This window comes from Pyrus communis, chromosome 3 (genome assembly GCF_963583255.1).
Source record: "Pyrus communis chromosome 3, drPyrComm1.1, whole genome shotgun sequence".
NCBI classification, from domain to species: Eukaryota; Viridiplantae; Streptophyta; class Magnoliopsida; order Rosales; family Rosaceae; genus Pyrus; species Pyrus communis.
In genome coordinates this window covers 25,942,691-25,961,223 of record NC_084805.1, presented here as the reverse complement: position 1 = coordinate 25,961,223, position 18,533 = coordinate 25,942,691, and the positions used below count along the sequence as shown (strand labels likewise).

At 36.3% G+C, this 18,533-nt stretch overlaps 1 protein-coding gene across 1 annotated transcript; it reads left to right on the top strand.

The window, feature by feature from the left end:
* The first annotated feature begins 9,485 nt into the window (after nt 1-9,485).
* On the top strand, nt 9,486-12,030 carry LOC137729898 (WRKY transcription factor 71-like). Its single transcript, XM_068468949.1, has 3 exons — nt 9,486-10,022; nt 10,229-10,375; nt 10,886-12,030. Exons 1-3 carry the CDS (start codon nt 9,598-9,600, stop codon nt 11,292-11,294), a joined length of 981 nt encoding a protein of 326 aa, XP_068325050.1. The 5' UTR covers nt 9,486-9,597; the 3' UTR covers nt 11,295-12,030.
* Nucleotides 12,031-18,533: the final 6,503 nt, after the last annotated feature.

The following is an 18,533-nucleotide window of genomic DNA, read 5'->3' as shown; positions in this document are numbered from 1 at the left end:
TATAGTGTGATTGCTAGACGGTCGTATGTTGTTAATTCATGTGTTCAGTATTTTTATAAACAATATTTTTTAGATACAACAAGGATTGAGATCACAATTACATTGAGTCTTGGATGAGAACGTTCTGAACAATGTCACGAGGATCCTAACCATATTCAAATAATTGATGTCAAAAGGATCTTTAATTCATACTCAAAACGTCCTGAATAATGTATGTTCAATATTTTTTTAAGGGGATGTCATATATAGATAACTAAGACCAGGATGTCACTGATTCTCAGATGAGAACATCATGAATAATGTCAGGAGAAACCTTATGTCATACTCAAATCATTGCATACACTAAGAGTTTTTCTAATCTATGGACAATCCTAATTTACTTCCTTAAATAGCTACACATATGTATTATAACATAAGTAAATTAGAAACATCGTGTAATGCACGCAAAAATTACGCCGAAGATTCTTCATATATATACCAAGTCTCTCTCTTTCTCTCTCTCTCTCTCTCTCTCTCTCTCTCTCTCTCTCTCATATTAGAAACTAATTAACTTAAAGGAATCATCACAGCAAGACTTGAATTCTATAGCTTAAGCAGACTGTTTTTAGTATTGTTTTTGACTGATTGGGAAACAAAGACCATGCTCGATTTGAATCTACAGAGATTACCCTAACTGGGAGGAAAAACTACAAAGAATGCAAACATATATTTATTTATAAAGACATATTACGGCAAGGCCGAGTCAACTTAATTAATCAACTATTTGCAACTTATGCTAATGAGTAGTGACAGTGTCAAAGAAATAATACATTAACAATTTGGTAAAAGGAAGGTCTTGTATTTCGTTTTCTGTTCTTTGCTAGTTAGTAAAATGGTGGGGGCATGGCATTATGCTAATTAGAAATTTCAAATTGTATAAATAAAGTAAAAAGGAAAGTTGCAGCTGTTAGAACTTAGAACCAGTCAAGTAGATTTTTGACCTCTTGAAGAATCTTTCAATGTGGGGACTCCTTTCCCATGTTGTGTCTTGCTTATTAAATTTGCAATTTGCATCAGAAATCTTAGTTTTCAGGTACATCCCAAATATTCTCACACATACACACACATATATGTATATATTTATATGTGTGTGGAAATACTTTGACTGGAGTGGATGGTGAATAGTCATTTCCAATGTTGACTTTGGCTTTCAAGTCAATTGTCAGGATTTAAAAACATTAGCCTTAGATGGATAAAAGTTCTGTTGAATTGAATTGTCAGCATTTCTTCAGTCATATCATGTATAGTTTAAATACAATTTGTATTGAAGCTGACCGGAAAAGGAAGAAAGAACTAATGGAGAGAAGAAAAAAATGTTGTTCTAAGTAAACTTTGTTGAACGAAGCTATATCTGGAAGAGAAGCGGTTCATTACTACTGCAAATTGGCTTTTGTAACTTTGCTACATGTAAACTAGCTAGTTAAAAGTAACCTATTGTTTGCTTGTATTTCAGTACTTCGAAATGGCTAATTTTAATACATTACTGTCTCAATACTATTTCTTTAACATGCGAGTACATGTTGATTGGATTTTTATGTAGTTCCAATCTTTAAAAAAGAAAAAAAAATACTAGAGAGATCACATTTTTATTATGAAAATGTGGAGTCTAAGACAATTGATTGACAAGTGGGGCATTATCAATCGACCAGCTGTCTCACATTTCGTAAAACAGAAGAATCTCATTTCTAGCTAAATGTACATGCATGTACGTGTGCATATTAACCAAAAAAAGGTCTGATGTATTATGTGTATGATATATACAAATGTGGGATTGCTTGCTTGGTGTACATATAATTTGGATAACAGTGAAGCTTGTGATATATATTAATCTACATATAGGTGCAGATAACTTAAACTTGTTAACCTTCATTCCTACAAGTTAGCATGCTGATTCTTGTCTTGGAGTTCCCCCTTATAATTTTACGACCATACGCAAAGTAATAAGTACATATGCATTATTGTCCGTTTATAGGCCCTCTTAACTATATCAATTATTGAGCAGAAAAGTTAGGCACACACTGCTATCTTGATGAACTGGAATTCTGATACATTGATTAATGTATGGCTGTGTTATCCATATATAGATTACTCATACTAATACACACACACACACATATATATATATATATATGTATATATGTATATATGAGTGTGTGTGTGTGTGTGTATCAATATTCATTCAGCTGGTCTTCCAACTGAAAGGTGTTGTCCCTGCTACTACCTTGGTGTAATTAACCACGGCTGATACAACAACCCTAACATTTTCTTTTCGCTAATAATCAAACTTTGATATATATTAATATCGAAACTTTCGTCAGTGACTCAGTCTTAACTAACAGTTGATGAAGATAGTATATATTAGTGCAATTTGTGGTTTAAATTAGCAACAAGACAACATGATATATCACATTAATTTGATAAGACATTAAAAAGAGAAAAAGAAGAACCGTAAACCCTAAAGCCGAAGGCACCAAGCTGCATCTAACCTTACCTGTATATGTTTTAGCTGTCACGTACCTTGGCCAAGAAGCCATGCAAAGGTAAAAAAATCAATAAAATGTTGGACAACTTCAATGGTAGTAAACATGGAAGTAGGGGCACTGTTCTAAAAATCCTTGCCTAGGCCTCACTTAGGCGCTAGGTGGTTGGTCATTGCCTCGATTAGTCTTTAGGCGTTTGAAAATTAAGAAAGTGCACCTAGACCCACTTAGGCTACCGCCTAGTCCACCTAGGCACCTAACATGCCTAGGTCGTGACTCTCACTTAGACAGAAAATCAATAACTTTGATTTTGCATTTTTTTTTTGTCCATAAAATGAAAGAAACTTGTTGAATACTTGGATGAACAATCATTATATGTTTTTTCCCCATGTTTTCAATATCCTCTAATACTTTATAATTTATGTATTTCGATACAATTATGTGTTTTTTTTAAAGTATAAATAACCCTTATTTATACAGTATATAGTTAAATTTACTTAAATCCTCTTAGTCCGCGGACCTAGCTGCTGGGCCCCAGCCCACCGCCTGACTAGCGCCTATCGTCTTTTAGAGCCTTGAGTAAGGGCAATAGCTCTTATTCGTACTTGTGTGGTTTGTTCACGGATGAGAGACCGTTATTTTATTAATATAAGTTAGTAATTTTATCTAGTGCACAAATCCATTGTGCACAATATAGTTGATAAGTACGATTCAAAATAGCAAACATAATGAGTATAGGGGCAATAGCTTTTGCTTATTCTGACTTAGATTATTCACAAATGAGAGAATGTTACCTTATTGATATGTGACTAATACGAGTAACTTGCACAACCCACACCTCCATATATAGCATACAATGTGATAGATAAATTGCCACATCCCGGTCCGAGCCTCTATCACATTTCGAGCTCGACTGCATTGTAGCATGATATTGTCCATTTTGGGCCCCGACCACGCCCTCACGATTTTGTTTCTGGGAACTCACACGAGAACTTCTCAGTGGGTCACCCATCATGGGAATGCTTTCGCCCCCAACTCGCTTAACTTCGGAGTTCTGATGGAACCCGATACTAGTGAGCTCCCAAAAGGCCTCGTGCTAGGTAGAGATGAGAATTATATATAAGGCTTACAAGATCCACTCCCTTGAGCGATGTGGGATGTTACAATCCACCCCCCTTAGCGGGCCCGACGTCCTCGTCGGCACACTTTTGGCCAGTGATTGGCTCTGATACCAAATTGTCACATCCTGGCCCGACCCCCCACCACATCCCGAGCTCGACTCCACCGTAGCATAATATTGTCCGCCTTGGGCCCCGATCACACCCTCACGGTTTTGTTTCTAGGAACTCACACGAGAACTTCCCAGTGGGTCACCCATCATTGGAATGCTCTCGCCCCCAACTCGCTTAACTTCGGAGTTCCGATGGAACCCGAAGCCAGTAAGCTCCCATAAGGCTTACAGGATCCACTCCTCTGGACGATGTGAGGTGTTACATAAATGTCACTCAAAAAGTTCTATTGTGTATGTAGGGATAAGATAGTTTATCACTAATGAGAAGTGATTAGGCAGATGGCAACTAAAGCATAGGTTGGATCGATGCTGCTTGGTGCCTTTAAATTAGAGGTTTGGGTGCAAATTAACCCAAATGTGTCTACATCCTAAAGATTCTTTTTTTTTTCAGTGTGCACACCTAACAAAAAACCTGCCCTCTACTACATCGATAGGGACTTCCATTACCAATGCCAAAGTCCCTAATTTATGTCACTTATTGTGGACGCAACTAATTAAAAATAGGTCAACAATCTCATGCTTTTCTTCTTTTAGTCTCTTTTTTACATTAAAAGTCATCCCTCTTAAGCAACCGCCCCAACCCATCGATCGGATTGATTTACACTTTTATTTAATTTAACTAGCTTAAACTATGTACTATCTCTCCGTAATTCATGTATCTATGCTTAGTAACTCTTGATTAATTTATCTAGTCAAAATACACAAGGTAATTACCCTTCTGATTCGACATTAATCTTCCAAATTACCTTCATAGTTTTTCGTTATAAACATGATGATATAGTCATGACGCACCAGTAGTCATTGTGCACGTCATGTGTGTTTATTCTTCATCTTTTTTTAAGTAGAGACTAGCTAACACATTTCATAACATGAGTAATGGATAGCTCGATTTAAGGGTTTGGGTGCTAAATTAATGGTGCAGAATATGAACGAACCACTTAAGAATTTTCAAGAAAATATTTAATTTAATTTAATTATTTGGTATTACTAATTAAATTATGAGACAGATGTTCAGAGCAAAAGAAATAGAAGAAGACTTGAAAAGATACTTTAAGAAAAGACATGAAGTACTTGAAGCTAACAAAACACTTGGCAGAAAACCAAGCGCAATTGCATTTTAAAATTCATACTACCGACCCGACTTAATAAAATAAAACTTTGTTGTTGTTGTAGTTACTAATTAAGTTAATTATTTAGTTGCATGCATTATGCATGTAATGTCTAGAGTCATATAATATAATATTGCTCCTTTAGACAACATATCAAATTGCAAAAAAAAAAAAAAAAAAAAAAAACTTGAAATTAACAAAAGGGATCTAATGTCACTCTCAAGCATAGTAACTAGGTGGCCCTTGAATTTTCCAAGTTTGACCAAATCTCACAAAGTTAATTGAATTGAATTGGTCTATCTCTCATAATTTCAATTGGCTTATGATGTTTGCCAGCCACAAAAGTTTAATTTTGTTGACTAAGTAAAAGTTCAAATGCGTTTGTAATTTTACATCTTTCTTCTTTCACATAAAGTAGGCGGTAATACATATGTAACCTTTGCTCTTTTTTCCTTTCCCACATTTATATGGTTTATATATACAGTTATTCAAGCTAAACACCTAATTAAGCTTAAACATGCAATAGATTTTGCACATTGCTTCAAGTAGTTCAAAGAGCATTCTTTTTTCCCTTTTTTTTTTTTTTTTTTGGTTGGAAAGCTGCGGCATATATTGATCATAGAAGGGAAAAACATAAACAATACAAAAGCTGGGAGAAAAACGCACCAGCACACTTACAACCTATTATCCGCTAACAGAACATCTAAAAGGATATTAGGGGGCTCATCAAACCGGACACAGTTCAAAGAGCATCTAATTAATCTCTATCGTGGTGGGTGCTTCTGTGCCCATCAAGGGGCAACTACCAACTCACCACTAATGCATGGAGTTGCTGCCGTTTTAACTAATACTCTCGTATCTGCCAATAACCTCAACTTAAGTTGGTGTTAACTATGACAGGTTTATCCACGTGTATGTACACGTATTAGCCCCAATAATTCTTTGTTTTGTTTCTTCAATATTTTAATCCTCTTTTATCTGTATTCAACATTTAAAAGTAAGTTCGTTCGAAAAATATTTCAAAGTAGGTGTTATTTTGTGCATAGCTACGATGTGGTTGACAAGTTGACAACAGTTTGGTTTTGAGGAAGACTAGCTAAGAGGTTTTTTTCTTTTTTTGGTTAGACATCTTGGATGTTATGTCTCCCAATGTAAATCTACCTACCCACATATACACGTCAACAATAATGTATTGAATTATTGGTTCAAATAACCGGCTTTAGCAAGCAATCCATCATATGTACAAAAATCTTAAACTTCCGTAGTGTTTTTTTCTTTAAGACAAGAAACGATAGCAAGATTTCATTGATCAACAAATACAATTACAAGAGGTGTCAAATAGATAAATTCTCTAATGACCGATAGTTTGATCTGGAGATAATTTACATAGACATAGAAAGAGTAGAACCCCTAGATGACCACCATAAAAACGAAAACCACTGAGAACTACTGATGTAAATTTGTCATAATTAATAACGGCGGACGCGCAGTAACTACCAGTCAAACAAGGAGGGTTAGCCGCAAATCTGACCAAAACGACGTTATCGCCACAGATCGGACCAAGTACGACGGCTCAGCCGTGGGAACCACCATGGAAACAAACTAGAAGGGTGGATCCGGTCCACCAACAATCCAACACGCCAAAGCAAAGGAGAACCTGTGCCTAGCTCCGAATCAAGGTGATAATACCTCGAAAAGGAGCAAAAACGCCATCCACGCCAAAGGTTGGGTACCCCAAATTTTGGTGGAGAAGGGGAGGCGCTGGTATATGAAAATACAGAAGGATAGGCCAAAGGGGTGCAAGGAAAGAAGAAGGAGGGGCTGCACCGACCCAAGACGGAACAAGGGGTCGGTGGCGAGGACGATGGTAGATCTAGGGTTTTTCGTGGTGGGGTCAGGGGTTTTAGGGAGAAAGAGAGTCAGTAGCATGAGTTGGGTTTTTTAACTTGCTTAGTTCTTGTATACATATGGTCGAAAAACTTTGCCATTATACGAACATTGTTTTTCTTCTTACAGTTGATAGAAATTAATGTGAATCATATACCTCATTTTACTCTACTTGTGTATTATCATTACATTTTTTTTTTCTTTTGGTAAAATCAAAGTCAATTCCATTCTAGCATTACTATCAGAAGAAGTGACAATAAGGTAAGAAGGAAAATAAAATCTATCAATGGAGACATAAAGCCTAGTCCTGATTATGATAATAGTCATAACGAACAAAACCTCCAATAATCAATACAAGGCAAACAAAAGATAACCTATCTAAAGCGGTAGTGTGGAAACCTTACATAATCATGAAAATAATATGAACAAATTAAAGCAAGATGAGAATCTCACCAAACAAGACCAGTAAAAAGGAGAACCATGATTTGCAAAATCATCAACAAAAATGTGAGAAGACCGAATAATTATTAATTTAAAACTTTTAGGTCTTACAAAATATTCTCTTGACTAAAAATATTTACGTGTTAGGTTTTAATTGGTTTTTAATACTATATACGTACATCGATGACAAGATCTGTCACTGTTATATAGAAGGCTATACATGTATGTCCATCTAACATGATAACCGTATATATGGCCCCATACCAGTTACGTACGCACCTGAATGTTTGTATAAATAAACATTTTCAGTGGACGGTAGTTGGGAAAAAAATAAACAAAAAAGAGCTCTCAATTCTCAAACGATCCTTAAATCATAGAAAATGAGCTTTAATTTGCTAAATTAATCAAGAAAATTGCATTGACGTGAGAGATCAAAAGCACAGTGACGACATAAGAATTTCCAGAAAACACAGACCAAAAAAATGAAGGAAAAAAAAAAAGGATTAGCAAAAAATAAATATGAATGAGGACGATGAGGAGAGACGACAAGAATCACAGAAAGGCAGAGGATACAGAATTCAGGGCTGACGTGGGTTTCCCATCAGCAGAGACAAGCACGTGATTTTAACGATGAGTGGGGTCTGCCACGTGCCCCCAGTGGTGCCGACTAGACTACGGTCAAATACCGGTGCCACTTGATCCACGCATTGCCTAATATTCCAAACACTAACTTTGAACAATTGACCGCACATGGAAATAATCCAAACGAGGCATTTCACATTAACCTTGTACAATTATTGGTGTTACAAACATTTACCCCACTTCTTTTTTCTTTTTACCTGGAGATATTTATAGTGAGCAACAAAATTACATTGTTGGATTTCATTTTATTTGTTCTAATTACATTTCTAATAGTTTGATGAGAGAAGAGTTACTGGTTTTAATTTTACGTCATTTTTTCATCTTGAAACGTCAAATTCCGAAACAATCAAACACCGATCAACTTCATACATGCATGGACCCACTTAGGGGTTTAGGCTGAGGCACCCCTGCCGAACAACAAAAGTTTCCCTCCAACCAGAAGGCCAATCATAGCACGACACATGTCAACATCAGAATAAATCTTATAGAGTTTCTCATCGACCGCGGATAAAAGTTAGAGACTCTCCTCAACTATAAAAGGAGACCATTCTCCTACAATTAATCTGAAATATCCTTATTGTACCTAAACTAGTCATCAGAACCCATTGATGATAATTATGCTCAAACTTATGTATTTGTGCAAACCCTTCACTATTAATGAGAACTCCTCTACTTCATGGACGTAGCCAGACTTAGGGTGAACCACGTACATCTTGTGTTTGCTTTCTATCTCTATCTGTTTATATATTATCTTCACTAGGTGACTAGAGCAACCGAGTGAAGGTCATAAACTTGATATTTTACATTGTTCCAAAGTCTCACCGATTTTGTGCATCAACATAATTAATTTGTATTTGGAAGTCACGTTGGCAAAATCTAAAATCCATTACATATTACTTTGTCAATGTTTTTTTTTTTTTTTTTTTTTTTTTTTTAGTTTACTTAAACTTTTATGCTAGGAGTATCCTCAAGGGCATGTTTGGTCGCACCAAAATCTAAAATCCATTACATGTTACTTTGTAAACGTTTTTTTTTTTTAGTTTACTTAAACTTTTATGCTAGGAGTATCCTCAAGGGCATGTTTGGTCACACCAAAATCTCAAATCCATTACATGTTACTTTGTCAACGATTTTTTTTTTAGTTTACTTAAACTTTTATGCTAGGAGTATTCTCAAGGGCATGTTTGGTCACATATTTTAACAAAGTAAGATAGTAGTTTAAATTATATGAGATAAGTAAATGTTATGTATACGATACCTTGAATTAAGAATTAATCAAACTAATTGATGTAATAAGTGTATGATCAATTAATGTTGTCAATGAATATGCCTTCAATATTGTTTCTTTGTTCGTATGAATAAACGGAGTGGCAAGGACTAAAAATGTTTCCATTTGAGGAGGCACTTTTTGGTCCTCTCAATTGGAAGGTGCTTTGTCAACCTCCATAAAAGTGATAGCTAACAAAGTCCATTCAAACTTAAAGGCTCTCTCTCTCTCTCTCTCTCTCTCTCTCTCTCTCTCTCTCTCTCTCTCTCTCTCTCTCTCTCTCTCCTCCCATTATTATATATATAATGATCAAATCATAATGTATTTTCCAAACCAAACCACATTTAGAGAGAGATATTTCAAGTCTTGAATCAAAGAGTAGTAGTCCTCCAAACCAAAACCCTTCTTTCTTCTTTCTGTCTTTGTTGTTGTTCTTCTTCCATGTCTGATCAGGAACCTAAAGACCTTTACTACCATGACCTATTTCAGTATGAAGATCATGATGGTGGGATGGTCAGCATCAACAACCAGCCAAATTTGCAAGGGTTTGATGTGAATCCTTCATACATGAACCTAACAGAGTGTTTGAAAGGATCCATGGACTATAATTCACTTGCAACGGCTTTTGGCTTGTCATCTTCAACCTCTGAAGCACTATTTTCGTCTATTGAAGGAGATCAAAAGCCTGCTAATCATCTTGGATACTCAGGTGGTGGCGGAGGCGGTGATGTGACTCCTTTGACGCCAAACTCTTCCATGTCGTCTTCTTCAGCTGAGGTTGGTGCTGATGAGGACTGTGGTAAGAATAAGAAAGATAGGCAGCCGAAAGGGTCATCAGAAGATGGAGGAGATAGCTCTAAGAAAGTGTAAGTTTGAATTGAATACATATAATATTGTCTAGGTTGCTTCAGTTAGTTAAGAGCAATCTTTCTTGCGTTCGAGATCTTGAGTTCAAATCTCCCTTATCTAATATAGCTTGTATCAATTAAAAGAACAAGGATACTTTCTAAGTAATTAATGACATATTCATATACCTGATCTGATCGTGTTTGATATATTTGATAACCAACAGGAGCAAACTAGCAAAGAATAAGGGAGAGAAAAAGCAAAGAGAGCCACGATTTGCCTTCATGACCAAGAGTGAGGTTGATCATCTAGAAGATGGATACAGATGGAGAAAATATGGGCAGAAAGCTGTGAAAAATAGCCCATATCCAAGGTAATTAATTAACTAATTAACTTGGATATATAATGTGTAATTTCTAGCTCATTTCTTTGTTTGCACTTGAAAGAAAACACCAAAAAACCCCCTTAAACAGGAAAAATAAGCAATATATTCGAAAGTTGACTAGTTTGTTTCATTCACGTGCTATAGTTTTCAATGATTTAATTTATTTTTTAAATCTTACTCCATCAAATTGTGCAAAAATTCCTGCATAAGACATACTAATCAGTAAAACCAAAGGTTGACTAATTTGTTATAATATGATCCCAAAATTTAGTCCTATATATATTAAGTAATCTTAATCTCGCAAATTCTGAGTTATGGGTAATGAAGCTAAACTAAATCAAGAAAAAACCATTTGATTATTGCAAGATTAATTAATCCGCCAAATCTTAATTTGTTTGGTAGTAAAAATAAAAAATTTGTTGACAGAAAAAAAATCTAAAAAAGATTGATTTTAGCACGACTCTCTAATTGTATATGTACTGCGGTTGCCAATTGCAGAAGCTACTACCGGTGTACGACTCCAAAATGCGGGGTCAAGAAACGCGTAGAGAGGTCGTACGAGGACCCATCCACTGTGATTACGACATACGAAGGTCAGCACAACCACCCGCTTCCAGCAACCCTTAGAGGAAATGCGGCTGCAGCATTGTTCCCACCTTCTATGCTAAACCTAGCACCCGCCACGCGTACATTCTCAACCTTGGCTGCTGGTGGCCCGAGCTCTGCCTTTTCTCAGGAATTTTTGTTTCAAATGCCCCAATACATGATCAGTAACAATGCTAATCAGGGATCGTCACGAAACCCTAATTATCATCTGCAGCAGCATCAACTGCCTCATGGAGCTACTGATCAGTATGGACTTTTGCAGGACTTGGTTCCTTCCATGTTCCTCAAACAAGAGCCTTGATGATCTCCTTCGCGATCGATCTCTAGCTCGTTAATTTGTAGATATGATTAATTATTTTATATAGTAGCTAGTCTCATGATCTTGAGTGATCATCCTTGACGTTTTTAATTAGTGAGCTAGCTAGGTTGCATATCTACGTACCCTTCACTTCTAATCATTTTAATTCCACTCATATTTGTGAAGAGTTTGACTCTTTCTCTAATCTCGCAGTGTAAGCTTTTAAGTCTTCCATTTTGGAGGTAATTTGCTAGCTCGAACTGCTACCATATATAGGAAATCAAATGGATTTGTAAGATGATGAGTTTATTTATGTATAGTGATTCGCGAGAACGTAGTGCATGTGAATTGAGGATTGCATGCCTCATGTTTAATTGCTTGTATTATACAAGTGGTGCAACAGGATTTTCTTATCTACGTAATGTAATGCAAGATCCTTGCCGTGACAGCCTTGCTTTCATGCAGTGGGATTTTTACTGAGTTTAATATATAGTAATTTTCTTTTAGTTTCTGTGCATATTATAACTCGTTGAATAATTTGTTTGCAAATAATACGCAATTGCTACAAATTCCTTCTCGTATTATGTAGGTTGCGGGTCTACTGTCTCCAAAATATATGTATGTCTCATGTCCACATGATCATGCTGTTAAGACCCCTCTTCGACTTTCACTCAGACGTAAGAAGTAACTTTTTATTGGCTGAAACAACTTTTACAAAACATATCCTTCATCACTTAGAATTCCTATCTTATACAGAAAATAACCGACTCACCTAACTAAGCAGCTACTCAAAATAGAATTTAGTTACAATTCCTATTGATATGATGCTGACAAGTGGCATCATATCAATGCCCCCCACCCCACCCCCATCATATCAATACCCCCCCCTCCCCCACCCCCCTAAAAAAAAAAAAAAAGCCTTCAATTGCAAGGCTTCAAAGATTTGTGACAATTGGAAATTTGGTCTTCAACACAGAATACACCTCCCAAGTCGCATCATACTTTGAGTGATTATGCCATTGAACTAGCACTTCAGTCACAGATGCATTCCCTTTTTTAACCATTCTCATTTCCAAAATCGCAATAGGCACATCCTGTAGAATTCCAGCTTCTGTAATTACTAGAAGTTGAATTGTAGGTTGTATTGTCGACAAAAAAAAAATTGTAGGTTGTATTGCAGGACCCAAATGCTTCTTTAAGCAAGAAACATGAAAAACAGGGTGGAATTTGGAGTTAGTAGATAGCTTCAACTTATAAGCCATTGCACCAACCCTTGCTAATACCTCAAACGGACCATAAAACTTAGGTTGCAACTTGTTGAAAGGGTGAGAAGCTAGAGACAAGTGTTGATAGGGTATTAATCACAGATAAACCAAGTCACCAACATCAAAATCTCTCTCGATACGGTGTTTATCAGCTTGAATCTTCTTTCTATTCCGAGCTGCCTCCAAATTGGCCTTGAGTAATGATAAAACTCGATTCCTCTCCTGCAAACTTCTGTCCGCCATCTCCAACTTAGTAGTACCATCTTCATGAAGTGGAACTTCAAGATGAGCTAGGCCATATACCACTTCATAAGGTGTCATATTGGTGGCAGTGTGATGGTTGTTATTGTAACTCCATTCGGCCCATGGTAGCCAAAATGCCCATCTTTTAGGTTGAAGACTGCAAAAACAGCGTATGTAGGTCTCCAAACATCTATTCAGCACCTCTATTTGTCCATCCATTTGAGGATGATAACCAGAGCGATAACACAAGGATGACCCTTGCAATTTGAAAAATTCTTTCCAAAGTCCACTCAGGAAAACAGGGTTTCTATCACAAATTATAGATGTAGGCATGCCATGTAATTTGAAGATGTTCTCAACAAAAAGATTAGTCACAGAAGACGTAGTGTAAGGATAAGCCAATGCTACAAAATGTGCATATTCTGATAACCTATCCACTACAACCCAAGTCACCGTTTTACCTTTGCAAGGTGGTAGACCAATGATAAAATCCATAGAGATATCATACCAAATTCGAGATGGAATTGGCAGAGGTTGAAGCAACCTAACTGGTGAAAGCGTTTCATATTTGTGTTGTTGACACACTGCACAACTAGCCACCATATCTTTAATATCTTTCTTCATACCTTCCCAGTAGAATGATTTAGAAAGCCTCTTGTAGGTTTTAAGGAAACCTGTATGGCCTACCACTGGACTACCGTGATGTTCGTCAAATATCCTTTGTCTCCATTGGTTGTGAGGACTAAGAACAATCATATTCTTATACTTTAGGAACCCATTGTCTACATGAAACCTTAAGTTGCCAATAGGAGCAGAATAAGTCATATTGCTTAAAACTTGTTTAGTTTTAGCAATAATCCACTCATCAGATTCTACATGTCGTCTAATATCATCCATCTAACTCATGTATGGATAAGAGATGGCCATGAACTCAGCGTGCTCTAAGCAATCATGATTATGCAAAAATAATTCAGAACATTCTGCAGAAGATGAAGGTAATATGAAAAGTGCATATGCAACTTGGTTGTCACAACCTTACTTGTATTGAATTTCATAATCAAAACCTAACAATTTTGATACCCATTTCTGTTGAAAATGAGTATGAGCTCTACTTTGTAGGAAGTATTTGAGGCTGTGATGATCTATTTTGATTATAAAATGCCTCCCAACCAAGCAAGGTTGCCATTTCTTGATGGCATGAACTATCGTCATCATCTCTCTTTCATAAGCTGATAGAGATTGGTTCCTCAGACTCAATGCCTTACTAGTAAAAGCAATAGGTCAACCATTTTTTTGCAAAACAGCTCTGATTCCATGGCCTAAAGCATCGCTTTCAATGATAAAGGTTTGACTAAAGTCAGGTAATGCTAAAACCAGAGGCGATAACATGGCTTCCTGGAGTTGCTGGAAAGCTGTAATTGCTTCTTCAATTCATTTGAAGTTGGCTTTCTTAGTCAAGGTAGTTAAGGGACCTGCTATCTTACCAAAATTAGGAATACACTTTCTATAATACCCTGTAAGACCCCCTGAAAGCTTTAACTGAAATTGGAATTGGCCATTAAGCAATGGCTTCTAGTTTTCAAAGATCGACAGGAACACCTTTCTTAGAGACCACATGTCCCAAATACTATATGGTTCTTTGGCCAAAAGCACATTTAGACTTTTTTACAAACAAAATATTAGCTTGTAAAATCCCAAATACCAATCTAAGATGCTCCAAGTGTGAGTCCCAAGTCTTGTTCTATACCAGAATATCGTCAAAGAAAACGAGGATAAACTTCCTGAGATATGGCCGAAAAATTTCATTCATTAAGCTTTGAAACGTTGCTGGTGCATTAGTAAGGCCAAAGGGCATATTACCAAAAATTCATAATGGCCATCATGTGTTTTGAACGTAATCGTTTCAATATCATCAGGATGCATCCGAATTTGGTGATAACCCGACCTCAAATCCAACTTAGAGAAATAATGTGCACCAAAAAGTTCATCAAGTAGCTCATCTATGAGAGCAATGAGAAACTTATCCTTGATTATGATCCAATTAAGGCCTTTATAATCCATACACATCCTCCAAGTTCCTTCTTTTTTATGAACAAGAATCACTGGTGAAGAATAATGACTATGACTCATTCTGATAAACCCAGCTTCAAGTAATTCCTTCAAACACTTCTCAATCTCAGTCTTCTGCAATGGACCATATCTATAAGGCATGCTGCTTCGTGGTTTATTGCCCACCAAGAGTGAGAAGGAAGACCACCAAGAGTCAAGAATACTACATTATATTCTTCTAATATTTTCTGAATGTCCCTCTTTTGTTCCTCAGTTAAATCTAAAGATTGTTGCTTTTCCACCATTTCAAGTTGAATGTGGTAAAGAAATGCTTCCACACTACAAAAAATATGAGCACTGCACACAATAAATTATCTGTGCCCTTTGAGGTCAAAAAGCACCAACAATTGTGCTCATAGACCAATAGCAACACTGCAGCTACCATCTTTGTGTCTGTGCCCTCTATGGGCGTCACCATTACTAAAAGGGCACAATAGACTGTTTGGTGCTCAAAGAGGCAGGCACAAATAAAGGCCTTTTTGTGTCCTTGTTCTGACAACTTGTCAGATGACCTTCTCCATCCACGTTTGCACTATTTTGTTATTGTGCCCAGTAGGTTCTATTAAAAAAAAAATAGAAATGTAAAATTTTGAAATAAAACCAAAAGTTTAAAATTTTCATAAAATCAAAGATGCCAATCTCGACTGTAAAAAGCAATCCAATAGTAGAAATGGAATGTCTATAATGAAACTACATAAATATTCCTCATAAATAACATGTTTACAAGTGTTCAAGATAAAAGACCAACAAAATAATGAGATTTTCCTATCAATGTATCCATGCATTCCTACATATAGCCACCCATAACTGATTTTACCCTTTTTCCCAGCTCGGTGGATTATGCAATCACCTTCCTGAAATCCAAACCAAAGGAAAAATGAAAAAGGGAAAGGATCACATATTTCAAGTGATGTTACCCAGACATCCATTCAACATTGAGAATTCATTAGCTCTACACATATATGATAACAATAAGAGTTTCATTTTCTCCGACAAAAAAGAGAACATTTTACCATTGGTACAACTAAATGTCCAATGTACCTTAACAAGACAAGGAAGCAAATCCATATCGACACTGTGAACCATAATTGTAGAAGGAAGTTCATCCTCTTCCTGGAAAAGAAAGAAATTTTGTAAATATAAGTTTCATAAAAAATAAAAAAATAGTTATTTTATACATAATAAGAGCAAAACATTAATAGGACCTCCAATAATGTTGTACATATTTCAAGCAAATAAAAACCAAACTTATTAATGTATGGTACATTAAACACTTACAAAAATGAGAAATAGCACGAAGGTAAAGTACACCTCTACAACACAATATATTCCCGTCAATCCTGTAAAAATATGTATAATCCAAAACCAAACATTATATACAAATAACAAGTCATAAAAAAATAATAAATTGAAAAAACTTCTGTAATAACAGAAGCAAAATTTTCATCAAATGGTTTAAGGCAAGGGCCATGTCTTTCTGATCCAACGGACAAAGTTGAGCAAACTAGAAAACAAGAAGCAAAATGTGTGATGTTTAGGGGAACTAATGAACAAACATTGATATTTGAATCTACAAAATGCCTCTGCTAAACTGTGATTTACTACTTCTAAATCTACTACAAATTTGTACTCCTAAATCACAATCAATTAGTAAGGCACATGAAAATTCAGGGCATACAGATAATCAAGTTTGGGAGGAATCACGTGAGTCACAAAATTGAAATACACTGAGGTTTTTTTTTAATTATTCAGTGCAGGGAGCTGGTTTTATACCTTCACAACCTCGTGTTCAACATACATAGTCAAAATCTTTCATAAGAACACGAAATCAAGAAAAGGGTAGGAGTTTTACTTTAGTCACTTTATAGCTTAAACAGAATCCTAATGGTGATGGTGTAGATTATTACAGTCACCTGAAAGTCAACTAAAGCCTAAAGATTCCCGTACACAAATACAGCTCATAACTATATTCAGATTGCGTGTGCATGTCAAATCATAAAATCCTCATAGCAAAATCACAAAGAAATGGTATTATAGCAAGAATTGTTTTTCAGTCTCCAGATATTTCAATAGGTCATAGAGCGATGAACTGATGTCTCATGCAAATAACTTCTAAAGTCAACAGGTCACAAGTCCACCAAACCACATTGTACGCAAGATACACATAACATCTTAAGGCAAAAACGCTTACTGCTTTTTAATCACTTTTATGTAGATTAAGTAAAACAAAAAATCAGATACTGCACATATAGTAGTAAAAAACAGTCTTTTAACATTACTAGGTAAAAATTAGCATACCATCCAATGATGGGCACGGTGCCAACATGAAAAAGAACTGGCTTCCATTTGTATTCGGACCAGCATTCGCCATCGATAAGATGCCAGCTCCAATATGCTTTAACTCTTTTTTTATCTCGTCCTCTTAACTTTTCCCTGAAACTCATTATACAAAACAAGTTCTTCACTATGGTTCTCAAATCTAATTAAAATCGGGAGTAAAAAAAAAATAAAGCAAATTTCAATACATTATGGGTAAATTCAAGGGAATTTTTTTTTTTTACCCATAAATGGATTCGCCACCCTTTCCTACCCCGGTGGGATCACCACCTTGCCCTATGAAATCCTACCCCAATTCCAATTTAACCGTCAGTAAAATATATATATATATATATCTAATATTTATATACACTACAAAAGCAGAAAATATGAAACCTGGATGTTTCTGTGAAATTACATTGTCGTAATATCCTCTGCAAGCGAGCCCGATGAAGTTCCTGCAAGTCCTCGGCGAGTGTTTGTAATAAAGCTGCTATTGTTAACGATTTGAAAACACAAATAATGTCAAAGATACAAACTTTATGGATTAAATTGTCCGTTTGGTTACTGAGAAAGTGAAAGAAAATTGAAGGGAAAGTTTGGGAAGAAGGAGAATTTACCTCGATGGTGAAGATGGCAATGGTGGTTTCTAGGGCGGCCTCCGGCGACCCTCCTTTTTTGCTTGCCCACATCTTTCTGACTCGAAGATTCTCCTTCATCAAATCCAGATCAATGTAGCTTGAAGAAGACAATAGTAGGAAAGACAATCAAATAGATCTATATATTTTTTGAAAATCAAATCAAATAAGAGAGAATTAGAGAGAGACCGAATCTGGGAGTTATGCTTTGGATTGGTTCATCAAAAACCACCAGATCGGGAAAAGGAAAAGAGATGGACCGAATCTAGGAAGGTAGAGAGAGAAAGGGAGTCGAAGACAGAGATAGAGGCGAGAGAAAGAGAGTCTGAGGGAGGCAGAGTAGAAGATGAAAGTAGGGAGAAGGATAGATGAGAGAGAGGGAAAGAGAGATGAGAAAGAAAGAAGAGGAAAGAGAGATCATTTTTACCTCTTGCATCGAGGTCCAATTCCGGCAGCCTTTGCCGGAAATTGGCAGGAAAGCCCACGATCACCGTTGCTTAGATGTGAAATTGAGGAAATTTGGCTAAGAATTTGGAGAAACAAATTTGGGAGTTGGAAAGAGGACGACAAGAGGATCTAGAGATATAATTAGACAGTCGTTGGTGACGGGTGGACAGCGGCTTTGTTGCGTGAAAGAGGAGGGAGAGGGGGAGGGAGGAAGAATGGAAGAC

Bases quoted from the DNA above. Each gene is read 5' to 3' on its own strand.
- LOC137729898 (XM_068468949.1), top strand. From the start codon at position 9,598: ATGTCTGATCAGGAACCTAAAGACCTTTACTACCATGACCTATTTCAG. The intron at 10,023-10,228 runs GTAAGTTTGAAT...GATAACCAACAG, and splicing joins GGAGATAGCTCTAAGAAAGT to GAGCAAACTAGCAAAGAATA. The intron at 10,376-10,885 runs GTAATTAATTAA...TGCCAATTGCAG, and splicing joins AAAAATAGCCCATATCCAAG to AAGCTACTACCGGTGTACGA.